The 23698-nt window shown below is 44.9% G+C and overlaps 1 protein-coding gene across 1 annotated transcript; it reads left to right on the plus strand.

Annotated features, from left to right (window-relative positions):
* The first annotated feature begins 2088 nt into the window (after positions 1 to 2088).
* On the plus strand, positions 2089 to 23474 carry EIF3L (eukaryotic translation initiation factor 3 subunit L). Its single transcript, XM_024761579.1, has 13 exons — positions 2089 to 2188; positions 2735 to 2783; positions 3671 to 3881; positions 4967 to 5046; positions 8007 to 8068; positions 11095 to 11164; positions 11360 to 11433; positions 14676 to 14847; positions 16560 to 16714; positions 17489 to 17659; positions 18472 to 18969; positions 21977 to 22057; positions 23251 to 23474. Exons 1-13 carry the CDS (start codon positions 2156 to 2158, stop codon positions 23287 to 23289), a joined length of 1695 nt encoding a protein of 564 aa, XP_024617347.1. The 5' UTR covers positions 2089 to 2155; the 3' UTR covers positions 23290 to 23474.
* The last annotated feature ends 224 nt before the right edge of the window (positions 23475 to 23698 follow it).

A 23698-nucleotide genomic window follows, 5' to 3' on the forward strand; every position in this document is an offset into this window, starting at 1 on the left:
AACATCTAAAAAAAAAAAAAAAGCAGACAAGGGTGGTTCTGAGTCTTTGGCCTGAGGGACTGAAAGAATGGAGTTGCCCTTAAATGGGGAGAACTGTGAGAGGAACAAGGTTGAGGCAAAAAAATCAGAAGCTTGGTTTGGAAGTGTTAAGTTTGAGGGCCTATTAGACATTCAGGTACTCACATGGGCCATGAGTCCACTTCATGGGTGGGGTCTGGGATGAGATAGAAGTGTGGGGAGTCAATGGCAGATGGAGGATATTTAAACTGGACTGGATAAGCCACCCAGGAAGGGAAGGTAAACAGAGGAGACCCAAGGACCAACCCCAGGGAGGAGGGTCAGTCCACAATTTAGTGATTGGAGAGGAGGAATCCACAAAGGAAAGTGAAAAAGAGTAGCCAGTGAGGAAGGTCCTCCCAGAGCCTTTACTATTCTCTAAGTTAGGGTATGCATTCTGGAAGAGGTAGAAAGTCCTAAATAAATAAATAAAATATATGTTAGATGGTTATAAACAAGGGATATGTGTTTCTGGTGACTGAAGCTTACATGAAGAATAAAGAATAGAAAATGACAAAACCAAAACTAGGTAGGAAGGAGAATATTTATTTAGAACAAGAAATCACAACACAAATTGTGGGAGAAATCTTGCAGTTACAAACTGCAAATTGTAATTTGAAAAAGCTGACAACACAAACATCACAAAATCCAGAAACGAATTTAATTTTCTTGAACACGTCCATAATATATTTTTCTTTTTAAGGTTGCATTAACTTTGATCACCTCTTTAGAAAACAACAATTTTGTATCATTCTCCACAATGAGAATGGAAAGATAATTTAGTCTTTCCTCTAGCATGTCAGATCAAAAATTTTTTATTACTGTATTTTAGAAAAAATTTCTTCTGAGTTCACAATTCTTTTCTAGTAATGTTATGAACATTTGGGGAGTTGTCAAAGTTGAGGGCAAACTGTATCAAATTTTTGTCATAGATTAACTATAATTTCAGGTAATTTCAAGCTTTCTAGTGCCCTGATTAACCTTAAATACTTATTGAAGACACTCATTGATCACAGCGGGCTAGGTGTATCTTACACACGGAAGGCCAGCAATAACTATTCACGTTAGAGTGTCACATAAATATATCCTACTAAACTCAAATGTTCCCAACAGGATTTCCTTTAGCTGAATCCCAAACGCCACTAGACACAAGGGGAAGTGAGACAGGGGAGAAATTGGAGTACAGGAGCACGTTGCTGGGTTACCCTCCTTGCGCCGACGAAGAGTCTCGATGGGTCCTTAAGCTTAGTTCCACGACAGTTATCACCTCTAGGTAACAGACAACGAGGGAACGCAAAGCAAAAACGCGGTACAAGGAGTTGGGGCGTGGCACTGCTATTCTAAATGGCTAAACTAAGGCCCTTGACCTACATATCGGCTTGTGTTGGTTTGTTTTATAACCCACTCCCTAACTCTAGGGTTTCTTCAGGAGCCCAACCCACCCCCATGCCCGATTCCGACCACCACCCACAGCGCTCAAGGCTGCACGAGTCCCACGACTCTCTCCTCACATCACAGCTGGCTTCATCTTTGCCTGCTCCAACCTTAACGTCCAAAGTCGGCGGGCGCCTTTTCTCAATGCCCTCTCACTGTATTGGACTAAGCCTCAACTTTTACACCCAGTAAGTTTAGACTTTTGAGGGCGGAACGTTTGAAGACCTTTTTTTTTTTTTTTTTTTTTTTTTGCCGCAGGCAAACCTCTTGCAGCTAAATCCACGATCAGACCCCCCCATATCCGATTTTCCCTTCTTGCGAGAGGGCGGCCGAGGAAGCTGTCAGCCATCTTTTGAGTGGCATTACTTCTTGTTTCAACTACTTTGCCCATCCTTTATTACGCCGAAATATTTAATGTGTTTATGTCTAAATTTTTGCGAGTATTATAGAATCGCCTTCCTTGTGGAGCCTCTATTTGAAGGAGGAATAATGTATGGGTTTGTTGCTTTCGCCCTTCCAAACATGGCTGCCTTAGGTTTCCGGCGGCTCCGGAAGAGCTTCCGGTTTCCCGGCAGCCTCGAGGGGGCTGGACTTCCGGCGTCAAGAGGCAGGCGAGGCCCGCCTTTTCCGTTCTTTCCGGCCTAGGTCCGCGAGCGGCGCAGCCATGTCGTATCCTGCAGACGATTACGAGTCTGAGGTAATCTGGTCTTGAGCGTGTGCTGAGCTCTGCGACGGGGGCAGGGCTCTTTGGATGCTGGGCCCCGCGGGGAGACGGTGTCCGGGCCTCTCCGGGAGCACTCGCGGGCCGCGACCAGCCCCAGCCAGCCTCCCCGCTTGCGCGTTCCTCATGCCGTTGCCACCCGCAGCTCCCGGCTCTTGATCAGCCCGTCTCGGCCCGCCCATCTCGTGTGTCCGGTCCTCTGGTCCTCCTCTTTTCCAAGTCCGGGAACGGAGGCTAGTTATAGGATTCTGTGTGTCTGTAACTGCACTCTGATTTCTTATGGCCTGGGTTCAGTCTTGTCAGGCCCCGCAGATTCCCACAGCCTCTTGTGCTTTGCTCTACCGTATTGCAGCCGTAACGCGGTATTGTCATTGTCTGTTTATTCTCCCTTTTCTCACAGGCGTGTGAATTCCTCAAAGAACGAGACTGTGTCTTACCCACCTTTGTATCCTTAGAACCTAGAACGAGCATTTTGGATTCACGAGCTGGTGACTGTCTTGTCTGTGTCTCTTTCGTTTCTAGGCTGCCTACGATCCCTATGCTTACCCGGGCGACTATGATATGCACACAGGTGAGTCTGCAGGTTTGCCTGGCCAGCTTCTAGGGATTGGCACCTTTTTGGGTGTCTCAGAGCAGCTCTGACGGGCACCTGCTTAAAACTAGGTCTTGATGGTCCAGGTTTAGAGTCAGTTACTAGCTCTCACCAGGAAAGCTATTAAACCAGGCCTTATTCATGGTCCACCTCAAAGTCTCAGAAGGGAAGGGTTACTGTCCTGACTCTGGTTTCCTTGTTGACGCTGAAGAAGAAAATCTTGTTGTGAAAAATTAATTGAAACCAAGTCCAAGTGAAATCTTTTTTGGAAGGTTTTTGATGTTTCCTGAGTTGTTACAGTAACTTGGTTTGATGTAGCACTTAGTAAGTGCCATGTGTTGTTCTGGGTGCTTGGGGTGAAGTATTTCATTTACCCCTTACAGCAGTTCTCCAAAGACATAAATTAACATTACAGGTGAGAAAACTTGAGGACAGAGAAGTTTAGTTACTTGCACCAAGTCATATGGGTAGAAAATGGCAGTCATTCATTTATTCAAAAAATATTAAGTGCCTACTACTTACTGCCCTTCGCACAGTTCCCCCCTCCCCCCATAACTGTAGGTCCTGAAGGTACACCTGGGTGCAAGACAGACAGGGTTCTTGCTTTCATAGACGTTAGGTTCTGGTGCGGGAAACAATAAGCAAATAAATAACTTCAATAAATAAAATAAATAAGTAATGGGAAAATGTTCTGAGCAAACAGGCCCGTGGGGATTGGGAGTGATATGGAGAGGATTTATATTTCTGAGTGTTTAAAAGGGAACTATACCTGATTTTATAGACTTGAGTTTTGTTTAGCGGATGGCCTTGCCCTTTTGTCACGTTCTGCATGTGGATTTGAAGTATTTATTGTATCTCATCTCTAGGAGATCCGAAGCAGGATCTGGCTTATGAGCGTCAGTATGAACAGCAGACCTATCAGGTGATCCCTGAAGTGATCAAAAATTTCATCCAGTATTTCCACAAAACTGTCTCAGACTTAATTGACCAGAAAGTGTATGAGCTACAGGCCAGTCGTGTCTCCAGCGATGTCATTGACCAGAAGGTGTATGAGATTCAGGACATCTATGAGAACAGGTATGGACCATTGGCTGAAATGATCTCTTACTGGGTGAGACTGGCTTAGTAATGCAATCTCTAAAAAGGGGTGATGTTTATTCATTTCTCTGTAAAGAGAGTGCCCGAGGGGTTTCTGTGATTCTTTGGGGGCTAGGGACATGTTATTTTGTTGAACTCATTGCCCAGAACTTGTACAAGGCCTAAAATAATACCGTCACTATCAATAATTATAATAGCAATAATACGTATGATCATTATAGATCAGGCAATGTTCGGAGTGCTTTTTCTGTATTTACTGATTTACCCTTCACAGTAACCCCATGAAGTAGGTTCTGTTGTTTTCCTCATTTTATAGATGAGAAAACAAAGCACAGAAAGGATAAGTCTCATAGCTAGCTAAGTGGATGTGCTGAATTTTGAACCTGTCCAGTCTGTCACCAGAACCTAATTTCTAAACTGTGCTGGACAACTTCTCAACACAAAACAGGGTGAGCCGAGCTCTGAGTGGTTGCTTCTGGTTTTGAGGGGACGGCCCTTATGTAATGGGCGTTAGAAATGAGACAGGTCAGTCAGATTTGGATAGTCAGGAAAGACTTCGTCAAGGAAGTAGGGTTGTGAAGCATCTTGGGCAGCAGTGTTTGCGTTGGATGCTTGTGGGCTGTTGTGGCATCAGACTGCAACAAATAGACTGATTTGCTTCCATGTTTGGAGAGGGGGAGGAGGCACAGTGCTCCAGGAAGTGGAAGGGGAGGTGGAAAGCTGAGGGAGGGGGGTGGGGGTGTCTAAAAGGTAGTTCTCAAGTCAGGGAACAGTAAGCAGTGAAGTATGACTAGAGTTCATGATACAGAGGCAGGAGATGATCCTGAAGAGCTTGGTAGGTGTCTAGCTGATGTAAAAGAAATGTTTCACCTTATTAAGAAAGATTGTCTGGGGTGTAGAATTGGGTTGAGGAAAGTTGTAGACTTGGAGGCTCTGGCCCTGGCTCTGTTTCCGTGACTTCTTCCCTTTCCGGAGTTTGGGTACTTTTTTATAAAATATGAGGATTGTCTCTTCTCAGATCCTTCCTGTTTTGGAGTTCTAGAATATTTTTTCTTGATTTTCAGCTGGACCAAGTTGACTGAAAGATTTTTCAAGAATACACCTTGGCCTGAGGCTGAAACCATTGCTCCACAGGTTGGCAACGGTAGGTGTGAGTGTTTTGTGTCCCATGTGTTGGATGGGGTCCTATGACTGAGGCTCATTAGAAAGCTCAGGACGATCTGTGTCTGTTTTGCTCGCCGTTTTATTTCCCCAGGGTTTGGTACATAGTAAATTCCTTAGTAAATAACTTGTTGAATGAAAACTGAATAGATGAAGAGGGGACAGAGGTGTTTCACATGTGGTGAAAGCTGAAGTTGGGATTTTTGTCTTGACTGGTTTCCTTTTCCCTCCGTAATTTTTGGGGTCATTACAGTTGCTCCAGAATGGGCTCTCTGGCCTCCTCTCACATTTCACTTTCTGATGGTGTCTTTTATATATGGTGTGAAGTAAGAAGAGCCAACTTCATTCTTTTGCATGTGGATAGCCAGCTGTCCCAGTACCAATTTTCAGAGAGACCATTCTTTTTCCATTGAATTGTCTTGACACTTCCCAAAATCTGTTATCATGTAAATGTAGAGGTTTATTTCTAGACTGTCACTTTGATTCCGTTGATCTCTGTCTATCCTTATGCTTGTACCAACCACACTGTCTAAATGATTGTAGCTTTGGAGTAAGTTTTGAAATTGGCAAGTGTAAGTCCTCCACCTTTGTTGTTCTTTTTCAAAATTGCTTTGGGTCTTCTGAGTCCCTTGAATTTCCACGTGAATTTTAGGATCAGCTTGTCAATTTCTGCAAAGAAGCCAGCTTGGATTTCGATAGAAATTATGTGGGATCTGAAGATCAATTTGGGAGAGTATTGCCATTTAACAATATTAAGTCCTGTAATCCATGGACATGGGATGTCTTTCCATTTATTCAGGTGTTTGATTTCTTTCAACAGTGTTTTGTGGTTTTGCGGTTCGCGGGCCTCAGGCTCCGGACGCGCAGGCTCAGCGGCCCTGGCTCACGGGCCTAGCCGCTCCGCAGCATGTGGGATCTTCCCGGACCGGGGCACGAACCCGTGTCCCCTGCATCGACAGGCGGACTCTCAACCACTGCGCACCAGGGAAACCCTGTTTTGTAGTTTTTTAACGTACAAGTCTTTCACTTTTGTTACAGCTAACATTTTTTGAATACTAAACATTAGTATCATCATCGTTACTCAGGTTTAGAACTCATTCTTTTTTTTTTTTTTTTGGCCACACAGTGCGGCCTGCAGGATCTTAGTTCCCCGACCAGGGATTGAACCCGTGCCCCCTGCATTGGGAATGCAGACTCTTGACCACTGGACCTCCAGGGAAGTCCTAGAACTCACTCTTTTTTTTTTTTTCTTTTAATTTAATTTATTTTTTATACAGCAGGTTCTTATTAGTTATCTGTTTTATACATATTAGTGTATATATGTCAATCCCAATCTCCCAGTTCATCCCACCATCACCCCCCTGCCACTTTCCCCCCTTGGTGTCCATACGTTTGCTAGAACTCACTCTTAAATGTGTTTCCATGTTGCTCAGACATTACGCTCTGTTTAATATTTTGCCTATAAAGAATATAATATTGTGTATGTTGAGCACAGTAGGAGTCCTGTAATACATGTTTTTAAACAGGTAAGGATTCACAGGACTCAAAGTATAAAAGATTTGGTATAAAAATCCCCCTCCCGTTTCTATCCCAAGTTGTTCATTTTTCTCTCTGGAGCCATCTAGTGTTCACCATTTTCTTGTTTATCCTTCCTCTGATACTCTATGCATATATAAGCAATTAGGAATAACTTGTTCCTTTTTTACAAAGACTAGATAGATGCTTCTTTCTTTCCATTTTTAAAATTTATGATATTTTTGGAGAGTATTCTGCAGCTCCAGGACTCCCAAGACCCCCCCCAGGTTTGATTATTTGCTAGAAGGATTCATAGGACTCAGTCCGACAGCTGTGGGGCTTTCTATGGAGCTACCAGAGCAGATCATTACAGACTCAATGTCCAGGCATTTTATTGGGGGCTGGTCGTGTAGGCACATCCTCTGCCTAGCATGTACTGAAATTCCAGACTCCCAGAAGGAAAGCAGGTGTTCAGTATAAACCATGTTGTTTGCACGAACAGTTGTTAGGGATAGCAGACCACCCTTATGAGATTGGTGGGAAACCCTCCTGAAATCTAGGTCCCAGATGCCAAGCAAGGACCAACTTTACCAGCAGGCCTTTCTAAGGCTAATAGTCTCAGACCTGTATGTTAACTTCTGAACAACATTGATATCCAAAGAGCTCATCCCCGCTTTTTTAAAAATTAATTAATTAATTAATTTTTGGCCGTGTTGGATCTTCGTTGCTGCGCGCCAGCTTTCTCTAGTTGCGGCCAGAGGGGGCTGCTCTTCGTTGCGGTGCGCGGACTTCTCATTGCAGTGGCTTCTCTTGTTGTGGAGCATGGGCTCTAGGCGCACGGGCTTCAGTAGTTGTGGCACTCAGGCTCAGTAGTTCTGGTTCACAGGCTCTAGAGCGCAGGCTCAGTAGTTGTGGCGCACGGGCTTAGTTGCTCCGTGGCATGTGGGATTTTCCCGGACCAGGGCTCGAACACGTGTCCCCTGCATTGGCAGGCGGATTCTTAACCACTGTGCCACCAGGGAGGTCCCCACCTTCTTTCTTTTTAATGGTTGCATCATATCAATAGGATACATTCCTTAAAATAGGATGTCTAAGTCAAAGATCCCCATGTATTTGCAATTTTGATCCTGTCATATCGCCTTCCATGGAGCCATTAGTATTTACGTCTTGGTTAAACAACTGTATGGGAAAAATATCTAAGTGGTGAAGGGAAACGGGCCTGAATGAGATTAAGATGAGGTTGAAAGTATAAAGTGGGAAATGAAGTTTCTCGTTGCATGTATTCTTGGGGTGTAAGTGTTAGAATTTTGATGTTGTTTGGTTTCTGAAATCACATTTACCACTTTACTTCCCACCACGGGCTAAAACTGCCAGAAGACCCCGGTTGTTTGGTGGATTACTAAAGCACCCCTCTGCCATCTCTTTCAGATGCTGTCTTTCTGATTCTGTACAAAGAATTATACTACAGGCACATATATGCCAAAGTCAGTGTGAGTATCTAAACGTTGCTGGCAGTTTTTAAACTCTATGCCATTTTTGTCCCTGGAAAACAGTTGCTAGTTTATATTGGTTCAGTGTCCAAGAGTGGTTGGCATGTTTTCTGAGCTTTCTTTTAAGAAAGGATGGAGGGAATGATAGAACCCAGAAAGCTGGGTGTCTGTTTCAGGCAAATGGTACCACTGCATAGCCTGTCCATCCTTTTTAATTTCTTTATCCCCACAGTTCTTGACTGGACACTTATCACATGCACTGGGTTGCAGAACATCATCCTAAAAGTGTGTTCCCAGGTACCTTCGGATGCCTCCGCTTGGAATGCCCTTGCTTTTTCCCTTCAGTGCATTGCCACTGAGCCTCCTGCCCTCTGACAAATACATACAACTGTCGCTGTGTGCCAGGCACAATTCTAGGCACTTGGCACACATCTGCATGTCTCTAATCCCCATGGTGATCCTGCAAAGTAGGCAAACTGAGGCGCAGAGAGGTTGCTTTTGCTCAAATTCGTGCAGCTAGTAAATGGCAAAATTCTTTGAAGCTAGGCCTGTCTTATTGTGACATCGTTGTTTTTTCTACCACACTCTTCCAACTTTGGGCACTTGCTGGGTTCTTTTCTTCCTGATTTCTGAATTTTAGAGTGCCCTAAGTCTCTTAAAATGCTGTCTGCACTGTTGACAGGCACACCTTGGAGGCGCTGCAGGTTCCAGGCCGCTGCAGTAAAGTGCACATTGCAATAAAGCCAGTCCCATGCATTTTTTGGTTCCCAAGTGCATGTAAAAGTTATGCTAGGGACTTTTCCTGGTGGTCCAGCAGTAGGGAATCCGCCTTACAATGCAGGGAATGCAGGTTCGATCCCTGGTTGGGGAACTAAGATCCCACATGCCACGGGGCAGCTAAGCCTGCGTGCCACAACTGACGCAGCCAAAAATTTATTTTTAAATAAATAAATAATCTTAAAAAAAAGTTATGCTACACTGTACTGTAGTCTGTTAGGTGTGCATATAGCATTGTATCTTTTAAAAATGCACATACCTACCCTGGTTCAAGGCATTATTATCTCTTGCCTGAATGACGGCATAACTGCTCACCTGGTGTCAGTTTCCACTCTTGCCCACTTACGTTTATTCTCAACCTAGTAACCATGGTGATCCTTTTAAAACATAGTCTCATCAAGTCACCCCCCTCCTCACAATCCTACCGTGACTTCCCATCATACTTAGAATAAAATCCCAAGTCCTAGTCATGGTCCTGCTTGACCTGGCCCCTGACTTCCTTGCCAGTCTCATTTCCTGCATCTTTCCCTCCTTCCCTTGGCTCCTAGCCATACTATGTGACACTTCAGAGCACATATCACTCTCTGACATTGTCTTATTTACTTGCGTTTTGCTTGCTTCCCTCACTAGAGGGTAAACTCCAGCAGGGCACGGACTTTGTCTTGCTCGCTGCTCTAATCCAGTGTCTGATCCCCCACGTTGACACGTTAATTGTTGGAGCGTGTATGTGCGTGTGTAAATTAAAGAAGCTGCCACCACAGTCTCCTTAGGGTATTTCCATCTAAAGAGTTCCCAGCTTCTCACACTCACTCTCATCCCCCTGAGGGTGACTTGACCTGACAAGAGCTCTGGCCTTGGCCCAGGAGCCCGCCACCATCAGTGGCGGTAGTTGAAGGAGTTCTTGTTGCCAAAGTAATGCGGGGGGCCATGTTTTTCTGGCATCCCAGTGAGCTCTCTGACTACCTCATTTGATAGAAAGTAAAGATTCTCTTCTACCATTGATGCTATGGCTCAGGTACTTTGCAGGCTGGGCTAGTAATAGCCAGCCTGTATAACATGGCTTTTGGCAGAACGTGGCATCAGAACACATAGTATGGCTGGTTGCCACCTCTGATCTTTCCTCTGGTCTGTAGATGAAGATTCAGCAGAAGTTTGTTGACCCCGTGATCTCTTCACTAGGTACCAGATGGGGCAGTTTCACGTACGTGATGGGGGGGAGTTGGAGGGGGAGGTTTTCATTGAAAGAGCATTTACTGTATTAGGCACTTTCACCTCATAATCTCATTTTTCAGAGGGATTAAGTACCTTGTCAGACCCCACAGTTAGTAAGCAGTGGGGCTAAGACTCCAAGGCAGCGTTCTTTCTACTCCATCACAAAATACACCATACATCACGTTGTTCCCCAGCTCAGAAATCTTCAGTGGTTCTAAGTTGCCAGCCACATGGAGTCTAGATCAAGGGTCAGCAGCCTGCTGTGTACAGGGCCAGATAGAGAGTATTCTAGGCTTTGAAGGCTGTAACGGTCTCTGTCGAATCTATTCAGCTCTGTAGCAGCCATGACAGTGAGTACACATGGCTGTGTGCCAGTTAAGGTTCTTATTTACAAAAACAGGTGATGGTGGATTTGCTGACCCCCAGCTTAATTCTTGTTTGGCACTGTAAGACCTCTGCATTTCTGGCCCAATGTAGCCCGGTGTAGCATTGTCTGCCTTACTCCCTAACCTTCAAGCACCACGATTTTACTTCTTTGCCTTCATTAGTCCTGTTTTTCCTGAAACACCTTCCCTTCACTCCTCTGCCTTGCCAGATCTATATGCCTGATCTTGAATGGTCAGTTAAAGCTTTTGGTATAAAACTTGACCATTGGCATCAGGTATTCAGTGCCCCTTTGAACTGCTGTAGCACTTAACTATCTTCCCTGTCACTCGAGTGCTCTCACATGCTAAGAAGGGGAGAGCTGACGTCAATTCTTATATATAGTTGACCCTTGAACAACACGGGTTGGCACTATGCGGGTCCACTTATATGCAGATATTTTCAATAAATATTTATAGTGTTATAGGATCCACCATCGGTTAAATCTGCAGATGTGGAGGGTCAACGATACATTATACACAGATTATACACAGATTTTTGACCAAAACCGCTGTGTTTTCAAGGATCAGCTGTATTTGTTTTCTACTGTCAGTGGCAGGCCATGAGTAGAACGCATTTAGATTAAATGTGTCCTTTCTCTGCTTTCTTTACAGGGGGGACCCTCCTTGGAGCAGAGGTTTGAATCCTATTACAACTACTGCAATCTCTTCAACTACATTCTCAGTGAGTCTGAGGTTATGAGACCTCGTATTGGCCTTCAGTTCTTTTTAGCAGATTTTAATGTGTAGGTGGGAAGAGGGGGATGTCTTGTGGTTCATAGTCCTTTTAAGAGAGAAATTACAAAATGCATTCTGCAGCGTTACTGAATGGGCATATAGTCATTGATCGAGTCTGACCTTTCTGTGGTCTCCTGCCCAGATGCTGATGGTCCTGCTCCCCTCGAACTCCCCAACCAGTGGCTCTGGGATATCATCGATGAGTTCATCTACCAGGTATCTGGTCAGCCTTGGCCTAATTTGAAATAAATGGTCCAGACAAGGAGCAGCTGTTACCATTGTTTGTGTTGTTAAAAAGATCATGGTATATAGCCACCCTAGGGTAGTGTGAAATACCCTGTGGAAGTGGCCTCTATGTTGTGGTGTTTTGAATCAGTGAGGTCTAAGAGCTCCATTCTGACCTCAGAAGTCTGGAGAACTGAGCTCCTGACATTCACCACGTTCTTAACTGACCTTGAGAGGTGGTCTGGCAGGAAGAGCACAGGTTTCCAGGCTTTGGAGTCAGCTAGGAGTGGGTACTTGTCTGGGGGCTGCTACGTGGTGGCTCTGTAGTGATGACGTGTTACTTAGCTCCCTGAGCCTCACTTTCCTCGCCTACAGGAGAAAGCGTCTGTATCTTGATGGTGGTGCTAATGATGTGAGCATATGTTGGATCAGAATGAAAGAACATTTTCATCAAAAGGGAAAAATTACCTATCAGAGTGCTGTTGCTAAAAACCATAAAATAATTGACTTTGGAAGAACATCTTTTCCATGTTTTACAGGGATGGCACAGTTCTTACTAGGTATTTCAGGAGAAATCAGTTTCCTAATAAAGCAGTTATTTGAGCCCCACGGATCAAAGAGACTTTGAGTACAGAGTGCTGATAAGTTGTGATTGGTGAGCTGAGGAAACCTTCCTAGGGCTCTTTGAGAGAGAGGCTTCCTGCTCAAGACAGGCTTCAGTCCTTTGTGCAGTGAAGGCCACAAACCACACTGGCCTTGTTTGCCCTCTCTGGCTCCTTGGCTTATTATTTGGCGTAATTTTAGAAGATTGGCTGTCCTGTTGGCTAGCAGCAAGTCAGCGAGGATCATCTGTGCTAAGGTTCTTCATCCCGTCTTAAGATAATCCTAATTCCCTGGGCTTAACTGGTGTTCTCTTAAGGGGTTTAAGTGCTCCTGCTTCTAACAAAGACTGTCCAGTGTGGGCCAGGTGTGATTCCCCCAGCCAGTCTTTGTGAAAAGTGAGAGCACTGGAAGCCGCTTAAGAAGAAAACACCAGTTAAACCGCACAGGGTGAGGGGCTCTTCCCCACCGCTCTCTTCTTTATTCTTGTTTTTTGTCTTTTTTAAAATTTAAAAAAAAACCAAACTTTTTTTTTTTTTTTTGCTCCTTATTCCCCACCACTCTTTTCATTTATTTGTATTGATGCAGCAATATATGTGTGTGTTGCTATTGTTGAGATTTTTTTTTTTTAACTGCAGGTAAAGTGAAAGTGTCTTCCTTCCTTGCCTTTGCAGAGGCGTCAATTACTGTCTGGAAAGATAGTCATCGTATAGAGACCTGCCTTGTTCTTTTGTGCCATGTACATGGTGTACCACTCTTCTGGTGTATGTGTTACAGATAAAGTCCATTTCTAGGGATGATTATAAGTAGAATTGTTGGCTGAAGGATATTCGCTGTTAAAATTGTTTTATAAATTTGTTTATTTATTTATTTTTGGCTGCATTGGGTCTTCGTTGCTGCGCGTGGGCTCTCCCTAGTTGCTACTCTTCATTGTGGTGCACGGGCTTCTCATTGTGGTGGCTTCTCTTGTTGCAGAGCATGGGCTCTAGGAGCACGGGCTTTGGTAGTTGTAGCACGTGGGCTCAATAGTTGTGGCACGTGGGCTCTAGAGCGCAGGCTCAGTAGTTGTGGCACACGGGCTTAGTTGCTCCGTAGCATGTGGGATCTTCCTGGACCAGAGCTTGAACCCGTGTCCCCTGCATTGGCAGGTGGATTCCCAACCACTGCGTCACCAGGGAAGCCCTTAAAATTATAGTAACTCAGATATGTAAGTCACAATTTGCGTGCAGTAAAGTGTACCGGTTTTAAGTGTACAGTTGCTGAGATTTGACAAATGTATACACCACCACAATTAAGATATGGAACATTTTGTCACTTTGGATTTTAATGAATAGTAATTACTGCCCTCCTAAAAGGCTGTGTCAAGTTACACTACTACCAGCAGCATTTGAGAGCAAGTTTTCTCTACCGGATGGGATCGATCTGATTTTTGGCAGTTTGATAGGAAAGAAATGGTAATCATTTTAATTTACATTGCTCTGAAGAGACTGAGCATTTTCCCTGCTAATTGACCAATTCTGTTTTTCTTCGAAGTGATCATCAGTATCCTTTGCCCATTTTTCTATTGGATGATCTTGTTCTTTTTGGCTTATGAGAATTCCTTCTATATTCTGGATACTATTCTTTGTTTTGTTTTGTTTTATAAATTTATTGTTATTTTTGGCTGTGTTGGGTCTTCGTTGCTGCGCGTGGGCTTTCTCTAGTTGAGGCGAGTGGGTGCTACTCTTCGTTGCGGTGTGTGGGCTTCTCATTGCGGTGGCTTCTCTTTGTGGAGCATGGGCTTATTTGCACCGCGGCATGTGGGATCTTCCCAGGCAAGGGATCGAACCTGTGTCCTCTGCATTGGCAGGTGGATTCTTAACCACTGCGCCACCAGGGAAGCCCCGATACTATTTGTTTATTATAAATTTGGAAACGTTTTCTCCTGCACTCTTGGAGGAGGATGATATTTTAGAGTTGAAAAGTAATCTTAGGTTATCTAGAACCTAGATTCTAAGTCCCTGGTTTCCAAACCTGTGTATGCACCAGAAATCAACCAGGGAGCTTTTAATTCTGACAGAGTAACTAGGTCTCCTATGCTAGTCTCTGGGTGACAGATGGAGCCAGCCCAGTGCTGGTCCCAGATAGAAACCCTGCCCCAAACAAATAGCTGTGGTATGTACCCTATATGTGCCTTACACTTGTCCAGGCTCTGTGGTTGGGACAGGGGTGACTCAGACTGGGTTCCTGTCACAGGTGAATTAATGGTCAGCTCTGGAAGGGAAGACACACATGCAGGTACCTGCCCCATCTCTACCGTGTATGAGTAGATCTGTCGTAAGCCACCTGATTCTGGCGGCCAGGCTGATGGCACTGTGATGCCCAGAGACGTTAAGTAACTTTAGACTATGTTTGACTCCAAATTGAATGTTTTTTTTTCCACAAATTACCTCTCATTTTAGAGCTTTTTGCTTAGCTGTGGAATAAATAACATAGTAATGAACAAAACCACAGCTTAATCAAAGATGGCTTTGAAAGAACCAGTAGTGCACAGACTGGTGTAGCGGGAGAAGTGGTAGCAGTAGCGTGTTGTGTGCTGTGCTGTCCCTTTGGCGTTAACGCCACTGCTGCACGTTTCCCTTCTTCCTCAACAGTTTCAGTCGTTTAGTCAGTACCGCTGTAAGACTGCCAAGAAGTCAGAGGAGGAGATCGACTTCCTTCGTTCCAATCCCAAAATCTGGAATGTTCACAGTGTCCTCAATGTCCTTCACTCCCTTGTAGACAAGTCCAACATCAACCGACAGCTGGAGGTGTACACAAGTGGAGGTGAGTGCTGCCTGCCATCTGTGCCTCGTGAGTAGAGGCCGCGGGTAGTGCAGAGGAGCGATGGGCTGCTCCTCTTTGGTATTTGGGTGTGAACAGGAGCCGACGGCTGATTTGGGGGCTGCTGGGCTTGGCAGTCTGTTGGCCGACAGACTGAACAAGCACTTCCTGAGAGCTGCGTTTGTAAACACTTCTACTCCCTCTCCAGGGCCTTTGTTTAGATAAGCACTTCTCAAACTTTTTGGTGTGAGGACCACTTTACAGTCTTAAAAGATTAAGAATCACAAGGTTTATCTATATACAGATCTTGTTACAGTGAGAAGAGTGGTGTTTTTGCAAACCTCTTTAATGTCTGGCTTCATAGAAGAGAGCTGGAGTCTTGCTTCTTCACTCAGTCTGTGGCAATGTGCTGTTTTGGTTGAAGTATCTGAGGGAAATCTGGCCTCACACAGATATTTAATTGGGACAGGGAAGAGAAACTCAATAGCCTTTACAGGTAGCCTGGCTCTTCTCTGGTTCTGCATCAGAAGTTGACAGCGGGTAGTTTCATACAGGTTAGTTGCAGTGTGGAATCTGAAGCCTTATCAGTGAACTTATACTTTGTTACATTAAAGTTTATTGGTTTATCCTGCAGCTTGAATGAATTTTTTTACCCATGCGTGATTTTGTAAAATACTGATTCATTGAGCTATCAAGATTTTCTGAAAGTTGACACATTTTATTGTACAGTTTTTTGGTTGTTGTTGTTTTAATTATTTATTTATTTTGGCTGTGCCAGGTCTTAGTTGCGGCATGCACGCAGTATCTAGTTCCCCAACCAGGGATCGAACCTGGGCCCCCTGCGTTGGGAGCTCAGAGTCTTACCCACTGGACCACCAGGGAAGTCCCAATTATACAGTTTTTTGAAACCACATCTGTTACTTTGACCATCAGCCTTATCAGATAGGTCTTCATTGGGGAGCTGTTGAGTTCATAGTGGCAGATAGAAGTTTTATGAAATTCTGATTTTTACTTAAAAGCTCAAGTTTTCATTGGCAGCAAACACTGCCAGTTGTTTTCATTGGCATCTTAACAAGCTCACTGCACTCATTTTTGAGAAAATACCCATGTCTCTATTCATAGTCTGTGTATCAGTTATTTTGTCAATTAAAAATGGGGTTTTGTGGGGAAAAGGAAGTGGCTGGTTCTTTTATTGCAGGTGAGTGGTGGTAAAGAATACAGTGATGACGGTAGAGTTTGGTGCCACTACCCGATTGATGCTAAGTTGTCCATAGTTTTACCTGCGTTGTTTTTGCACCATCAGTGCAAATGTCAACTCAGTGAGAAAGGCAAATAGTATCTTAGGAAGATAAATAGGAACACACCTAAATAGTGTTATTAGGAAGATAGCTTTGATCTCATGGACTTCCTGAAAGGAGGGGCCTTGCCAAGTAACTCTTATTGATGAGAGGGGTCCTCTCATATTCTTAGGTGTGTATGGATGGCGTGGGGGGCGGGCTGCCACACCCCTTAGGTGACTTAGAAATGTAAGCTTAGCATAAGGCCAGGCATGATGTTTCTTGGTATTCTTTCTAAGGCAGTTATTCCCTATTGCAGGAAGCTTTAGAGACTGGCAGTAGATGGAGAGTTTACTGAGGGTAAACTTCAAGGGTCAGGCTTGCCCTCCTTCCACTGCCTCTGCTGAAGTGCTCACAGTGTCCGTGTGTCTCTCTCAGGTGACCCTGAGAGTGTGGCTGGGGAGTATGGACGGCACTCCCTCTACAAGATGCTTGGCTACTTCAGCCTGGTGGGGCTTCTGCGTCTGCACTCCCTGTTGGGGGATTACTACCAGGCTATCAAGGTGCTGGAGAACATCGAACTGAACAAGAAGGTAATTCATTCCCTGCTTCCTCAGGCCCACCTTCCCAGAGCCAGAAAGTCTGTCTGTCTGCTTCAAGAGCGACTCTGATCTATTATTAGGACAGATTTCACGGAGAATAAAAGAGGATTCCTCCCCAGGTCAGTGGAAAATTGAGACAAGAACTGGGAAAACCACTGCAGGGAAAATCTGAACCTGGACCAGGTGGTTTCTCTTTGGTGCTTAACAACACTTAAAATGTTCAGCAGTCTTTTGATTCTGTTTTCAAACCAGACTGATGCTGGCAGATTTTTACTTTTCAACTTGCACTGAAGAATTAATGAAAGACTTACTTAGTTCTAAGGTGGCACAGGTGATGATACGTTAGCAGTGGTTGTTTTCCTAGCCACAGAAGCTTGGTACGTTTTTGTTTGACGTGTGTGTATCTTATCTGTCCTTTCTCTTATAGGGCTATTTGGAAAAGCAAGGACTAGAAAGCAAGAAAGAATGTGAAAGTGAGGTGTAGATGATTTTAGAGCTGAAAGAAATTTTAGGGTTACCTGGTCCAGTCCTTTTCTGTTACAGCCAAGAAAATGGAGTCCTCAGGTCACATCATCAGTAAGTGGTACGATCTGCACTCAGAGCCTCTGACTTCAGAGCCAGGATTCCTCCGGGTAGTTCAGGGCCTCTGCAGGGAGCTCTCAGTGCTTCCACCTCAGCCGACACTAGGCCCCAGCAATTCTCAGATCCTACCTGGGATGAATTGGTCTTGAGAGTCATGGCTACTGCTTCTGCCTCCTTCCACAGAGCATGTATTCTCGTGTGCCCGAGTGCCAGGTTACCACATACTATTATGTCGGTTTTGCATATTTGATGATGCGTCGATACCAGGATGCTATCCGGGTCTTTGCCAACATCCTTCTCTACATCCAGAGGACCAAGAGCATGTTCCAAAGGACCACGTACAAATATGAGATGGTAAGGAGGCCTCTGACCAGCTGACACACCTGTGCCAATAGTTTTTGGGTAAATGCCTTCCAAAATGTTGCTCTTCTATGTGCTTTTTCAGTAGGATGATTTTTTAATGGCTAGCCTACTTAAGTGTTTTCTTTGTTACACCTATTACTTCGGATCATTAACACCCTGATGATAAGGACAGGATTTTTGTTTCACTTTTATTCCCCAGCGGTGCCTAGAGGGTTCACTGTGCTGTGGGTGTTTAAAATCAGTTAGATGTGGGTACTGCCCTCAAGCAGTTTGCCTGGAGGAGGGTGGATTCAAAACATGCATAGAATTGGGAGCCGGTTTCTAAGCAGAGCGGAGGTGTTGAGACTTGGAAGTGTGGTCATGTAGTGGCACAATAAATCATTTTGGCTAGAAGGCAGGAGAACAGTCCGATTGGGGTCTTAGAGTCTGGGGTGACCTTCACGACCCAGCTGAAGTATTTAATCTTTATTCTGGAGGCATTAGGTGCCATCAGAGAGTTCTGGGTGAATCGATCATACTTGGTGTGGAATGATTGACCTGCCAGTGATGTGTAGGGCGGATTGGTGAGACCGAGGCAGAGGTACCAGTAAAGAGTCCAGGAAACAACTACAGAGGACCTGGAACTAGGCCGGAAGTTCCGTAGAGCTAGAGGGAGGATTGGAGGAGACATTGGGAAAGTTAGCTGAAGGGTGTAAGACAAAGGGAGAAGTTAGGAGGTCTGTACAGAGTGTACTTGGGAGGATGGTGGGGACCTCAGAAAACCCATTCATTTGGCCCTGCACCGATCTCTCCCCCACCCCCAGATTAACAAGCAGAATGAACAGATGCACGCCCTGCTGGCCATCGCCCTCACCATGTACCCCATGCGCATCGATGAGAGCATCCACCTCCAGCTGCGGGAGAAATACGGGGACAAGATGCTACGCATGCAGAAAGGTGACCCACAGGTCTACGAGGAACTTTTCAGCTACTCCTGCCCCAAATTCCTGTCACCTGTAGTGCCCAACTACGACAACGTACACCCCAACTACCACAAGGAGCCCTTCTTACAGCAGCTGAAGGTGTTTTCCGATGAGGTGCAGCAGCAGGCCCAGCTCTCAACCATCCGCAGCTTCCTCAAGCTCTACACCACCATGCCTGTGGCCAAGCTGGCCGGCTTCCTGGACCTCACTGAGCAGGAGTTCCGAATCCAGCTTCTTGTCTTCAAACACAAAATGAAGAACCTGGTGTGGACCAGTGGCATCTCTGCCCTCGATGGCGAATTTCAGTCAGCCTCTGAGGTTGACTTCTACATCGATAAGGTATGACTGCCCCTTGGGCTAGGTTCTCAATGCCCACTGTTCTGGGCATCTGGGACACATCATTGAACAAAATCAACAAAGATTTTTGCCCTTGTGCTGGTATTCTAGTGTTAAAAAAATGACAAAGGGGCTTCCCTGGTGGCGCAGTGGTTGAGAGTCCGCCTGCCGATGCAGGGGACACGGGTTTGTGCCCCGGTCCGGGAAGATCCCACATGCCGCAGAGTGGCTGGGCCCGTGAGCCATGGCCACTGAGCCTGCGCGTCCGGAGCCCGTGCTCCGCAATGGGAGAGGCCACAACAGTGAGAGGCCCGCATACCGCAAAAAAAAAAAAATGACAAAAAGTGTTATAATTAAGCAAGCATGTAGTAGTTTGGAAGTTGCCACGTGCCGTGGGGTAAGTTGGGATAATGGTGGTGGAAGGCACAGGCTGCAGTATTAAGTAAGGTGCTCAGGGTAGACTTTGTCGAGAAACTGAAACTAAGACTTGAAGGAGGTGTGGAAATTAGCAAGCAGTTACCTGGAGGAAGAGCGTTCCAGGTGGAGGGAGCAGTTAGAGTAAAGGCCCTGAGGCAGGAGCGAGCCCAGACAGCTGCAGTGTGGCTGGAGTGGCCTGAGAGGAGGTTGTGGTGGGAGATGAGGTCGGAGAAGCAGGGGGGAGGGTGCTTAGTAGACTGCTGGAAGTCCTTCAGTGGGTGGGAAGCCATTGTCCTGACTTGTACCACCCTAGACTGGTGCTGCCTGGCTTTGAGCTTGATGCAGTGGGATTGTGCAGTGTGTGGTATTTCTGTCCAGCTTCTTTTGCTCAGCATTATACTTGAGAGAATCTCCATCCACCGTTGTCACATGTAGCAGTAGGTCAGTCATGCTTATTGCTCTGTGACGTGGGATGGTCCAGATTCTACTGCAGTTGCTGACCACGGTGTTTCCATTCTTCCACTCGTGGACATTTGGGTGGTTTTTGGCTGTTGAACAGTACACATAACGGTGTCTTTTGGGGTTTTTTGTTTTTGGGGTTTTTTTGGCTGTGTTGGGTCTTCGTTGCAGCATGCAGGCTTTCTCTAGTTGAGCTGAGTGGGGGCTGCTCTTCGTTGTGGCGCACAGGCTTAGTTGCTCCGCGGCACGTGGGATCTTCCCGGACCAGGGCTCAAACTCGTGTCCCCTGCACTGGGAGGCGGATTCTTAACCGCTGCACCACCAGGGAAGCGCCTATGAGGCAATTTTTAAAAATATCCTACATTTTTGGTTGCTTTCAGAAAGTTGTTGGCCTACGATACACATATGTACACAACATCTCTTAGGGATGCACAACCCTAAGAGACAAATAACCTCACAAGACCTATACCATACATATGTGTGTGTTATCCATTGCTAACAACTACTTTTTATTTATTTAATTTAAATACTCTTTTTTCACAACGTTGTGAATCAACTATACTCCAATAAAAATTAATTTTTAAAATTAATTTTTGGCTGACAGTTTTTAATGATAAAATTTGCATAACAAACTTCACCACTTTAAAGGGTATAATTCCATGATTATTAGTTTGTTCACCATGTTGTGCAACCATCTCTGCTATCTAATTCCACGACATTTCCGTCATCCCCAAAAGAAATCCCTGCCCATTAACAGCATTCCCCATTCCCCCCCCCTCCCCCCTCCCGCCATCCCTGGCAAATCAGGGATCTTCCTTCTGTCTCCGTGGATTTTTCTATTCTTGATATTCTCTAAAAATAGAATCATGAAAGATGTGGCTTTTTGTGTTTGATTTCTTTTATTGAGCATCTTTTCAAGTTTAATCCAGGTTGTAGCAGGTATCAGTACTTTATTCCTTTTTACAGCCGAATAATATTCCACTGTTTGGGTATACCACACTTTATCTGTTCATTAGTTCGTGGACAGTTGAGCTGTTTTCACTTTTTGGCTATTATGGGTAATGCTGCTATGAATTTTTGTGTACAGGTTTTGTGTGAACAGTATTCTCTTGGGTATATATACCTAGTTGTGGAATTGCTTGGCCAGTTTGGGTAGTTTGTTTTTGGAAGCTCATCTTGCTAAACCAGATCCTCTCATTTTAGACTTAATGGCTTTTTGAAGGCTTGGTGTTTGGCAGAACTTGGCTATCCCTGCCATGAACAGACTCACCAAAAGCGGAAACACGTCTGTTGGGGAAGTTTTTCAATGTTGTTTTTAAGTCATGTTTTTAAATATCAGAACTGTCTATCCCCTGCAGTATCATGTCAGCTAACTAAAGTCCTTTTTGAATTTATTCCCAATGCCTGACATGTACACGTTCTTTGGCAATATCAGTCATTTGCTCCATCCCTCCATCCCTTTTAGTGGCCCAGCTGAACTGGTCCCAACCATCTGGATGGTCTTTAATAAAATACTTCTCCCAAGATTTAGCAACTTGGTTATTACAAATAAAATTTTGCTGTGAGGTTATATTCAGGTTAAATTAATAATATGATTTAAATTTCCTACATGAAAATGTTTTTAATTGCATGTTTTTATTATTGTTCCTTATTGGTTCAGGTTTGTCTTTGGCAAATTACTTTCTATTTTTTTTGCTCTTTTCATCCTTGACTTGAAAAAATCCTATCAAAGAGATTCAGAAAGTTCTTGGATCTTAACCTAGATTATGTCATAATTTACAAGTAAAATGGTGCTCAACAAAACATTTTGAGCTAAAAAACAATTTAAAATCTAGACTGATTTGCAACTTTATACTCATAAACAGTGTATAAGAATAAAATGCTATTTTAAATGTTACTATTGCCAAAAGATTCATGTTCGTTAAAAAGACTAGAAAATAAAAATAAAAAAGACTAGAAAATAAAATAAATGAATTAACAAGAAGAAAATAAAAGTCAGCCATCTAAACAGAAAGAGCAGCTCTTGACTGGTAGTGCTCTTCCAGAGGGTCTGTCTGGCACTTAGCAGCACTGCTGTTTGCAGGCCCGAAAGCGGCTCTCCCTCACCGCTCCTGTCTGGTTGTTTTTCTCACAGGACATGATCCACATTGCAGACACCAAGGTGGCCAGGCGCTATGGGGATTTCTTCATCCGGCAGATTCACAAATTTGAAGAGGTGAGAGGTCTGAGAGAGCGGTGTGTGGGCTGGGGACAGAGGTTAGGAACTGGGTGGGGAGTTATAAATTGTTTATTTCTCATTTCTGTTTTCAAGAAAGCCTGAAATTGGCCCTTTAAGTTTCTGAGCTAGACTGGCTGGCTGCTTGGGGTTTGGGGAGTGGGGTTGGGCCCGTAGGAGTTGCTGTGTCAGCCTTCTCTGGAGCATCTCTTTCCAAGATCTCCCGCTGGCCGGTGGCCGGCTCTCTTCTCCCTCCCTGGTATTTCCTAATATGGGTGGATTCACTGCCTGCTCTTACCCATCCCTCACCACTTGGCAGTTACTCTCTGACTTAGACAGGTCTGGCCAGTTTCTGCAAGCTGAGACCATGAAGCTCTGTTCTGACAGACTGGGTGCATTCCACATCCTGCCCTTGGAGAGGTCTTGTGGGTCACTTTTTGTGGCCGTAGCTAGAGCCACTGCGTCTTGGTGCTTTGAGTCCTCCAGCAGAGGTCACTGCTGTGCTGTGGTCCATGCTACCAGACTCCTCCTGCAGGATAATAATACAGCCCTGACAAGTCTAGTCACCCTGGGTCCCTTTCCTGTCTATAAAATGGGCAGAGCAGTATGGGATGTGTGTTTGTTGAGTGTGAAGGGCAGATAGAATAAGCTGCATGAATTGTGTGACACCATCAGAATGTCAGGTGGAGGACCTAACCGAGCATTTACACATGATAGTAGACAACTCATGCTCATGTCAGAGGGGCAGCCTGGCCTGGTGATCGTGCACACTGTAGGAAACGGTTTGGTGAAAAAGCCATATCTGACTGGGCTTCCCTGGTGGCACAGTGGTTAAGAATCTGCCTGCCAATGCAAGGGATATGGGTTTGAGCCCTGGCCCGGAAAAATCCCACATGCCGCAGAGTAGCTAAGCCCATGCGCCTCAACTACTGAACCTGCGCTCAAGAGCCCACAAGCCACAACTACTGAGCCCACGTGCCACGACTACTGAAGCCTGAGTGCCTAGAGCTCGTGCTCCGCAACAAGAGAAGCCACTGCAATGAGAAGCCTGTGCACCGCAACGAAGAGTAGCCCCTGCTCTCCACAACTAGAGAAAGCCCGCATGCAGCAATGAAGACCCAACACAGCCAAAAACAAACAAACAAATAAATTTTAAAAAGCCATATCTGACTTTGCTTTTCTTTCTCTTCTAGCTTAATCGAACCCTGAAGAAGATGGGACAGAGACCCTGAGTATATTCATACTTGACACTACTCAGGAACCTATTTTGATGTCATCGTAGATGGGGAGTGTTTTTGCCACCATGAAGCCTTTACCTAGGTCAGCCATCAGCCAGTCAACTGAGTTGAAGTTTATTTAAATCAGGGAGTGAAATTTTTAAAGTAGGTCTCAATAAAGAATCTTCTTTAGAGTCAGATTTGTCATCTCCTTATTGTTGGGGAGCATCTGTGGACAAGGGCAGCAATATGTAATTTCCCATTTGTCATGAGATACTTCCTCCTGATGCATTCGTTATTGGTGTTTGAATTATTTAATCCCTGGATTCATAAAGCATTATACCGTATACAGGACATTTTCATATTCAGTATCTTATCTGCATCTCACAAGACTCCTGTGAGCATTAATGACCTGCCATAATTT

This window comes from Neophocaena asiaeorientalis, unplaced genomic scaffold (genome assembly GCF_003031525.2).
Source record: "Neophocaena asiaeorientalis asiaeorientalis breed wild unplaced genomic scaffold, Neophocaena_asiaeorientalis_V1.1 scaffold473, whole genome shotgun sequence".
Taxonomy (NCBI): Eukaryota; Metazoa; Chordata; class Mammalia; order Artiodactyla; family Phocoenidae; genus Neophocaena; species Neophocaena asiaeorientalis.

Bases quoted from the DNA above. Each gene is read 5' to 3' on its own strand.
- EIF3L (XM_024761579.1), top strand. From the start codon at position 2,156: ATGTCGTATCCTGCAGACGATTACGAGTCTGAG. The intron at 2,784-3,670 runs GTGAGTCTGCAG...TCTCATCTCTAG, and splicing joins CGACTATGATATGCACACAG to GAGATCCGAAGCAGGATCTG. The intron at 8,069-11,094 runs GTGAGTATCTAA...CTTTCTTTACAG, and splicing joins ACATATATGCCAAAGTCAGT to GGGGGACCCTCCTTGGAGCA.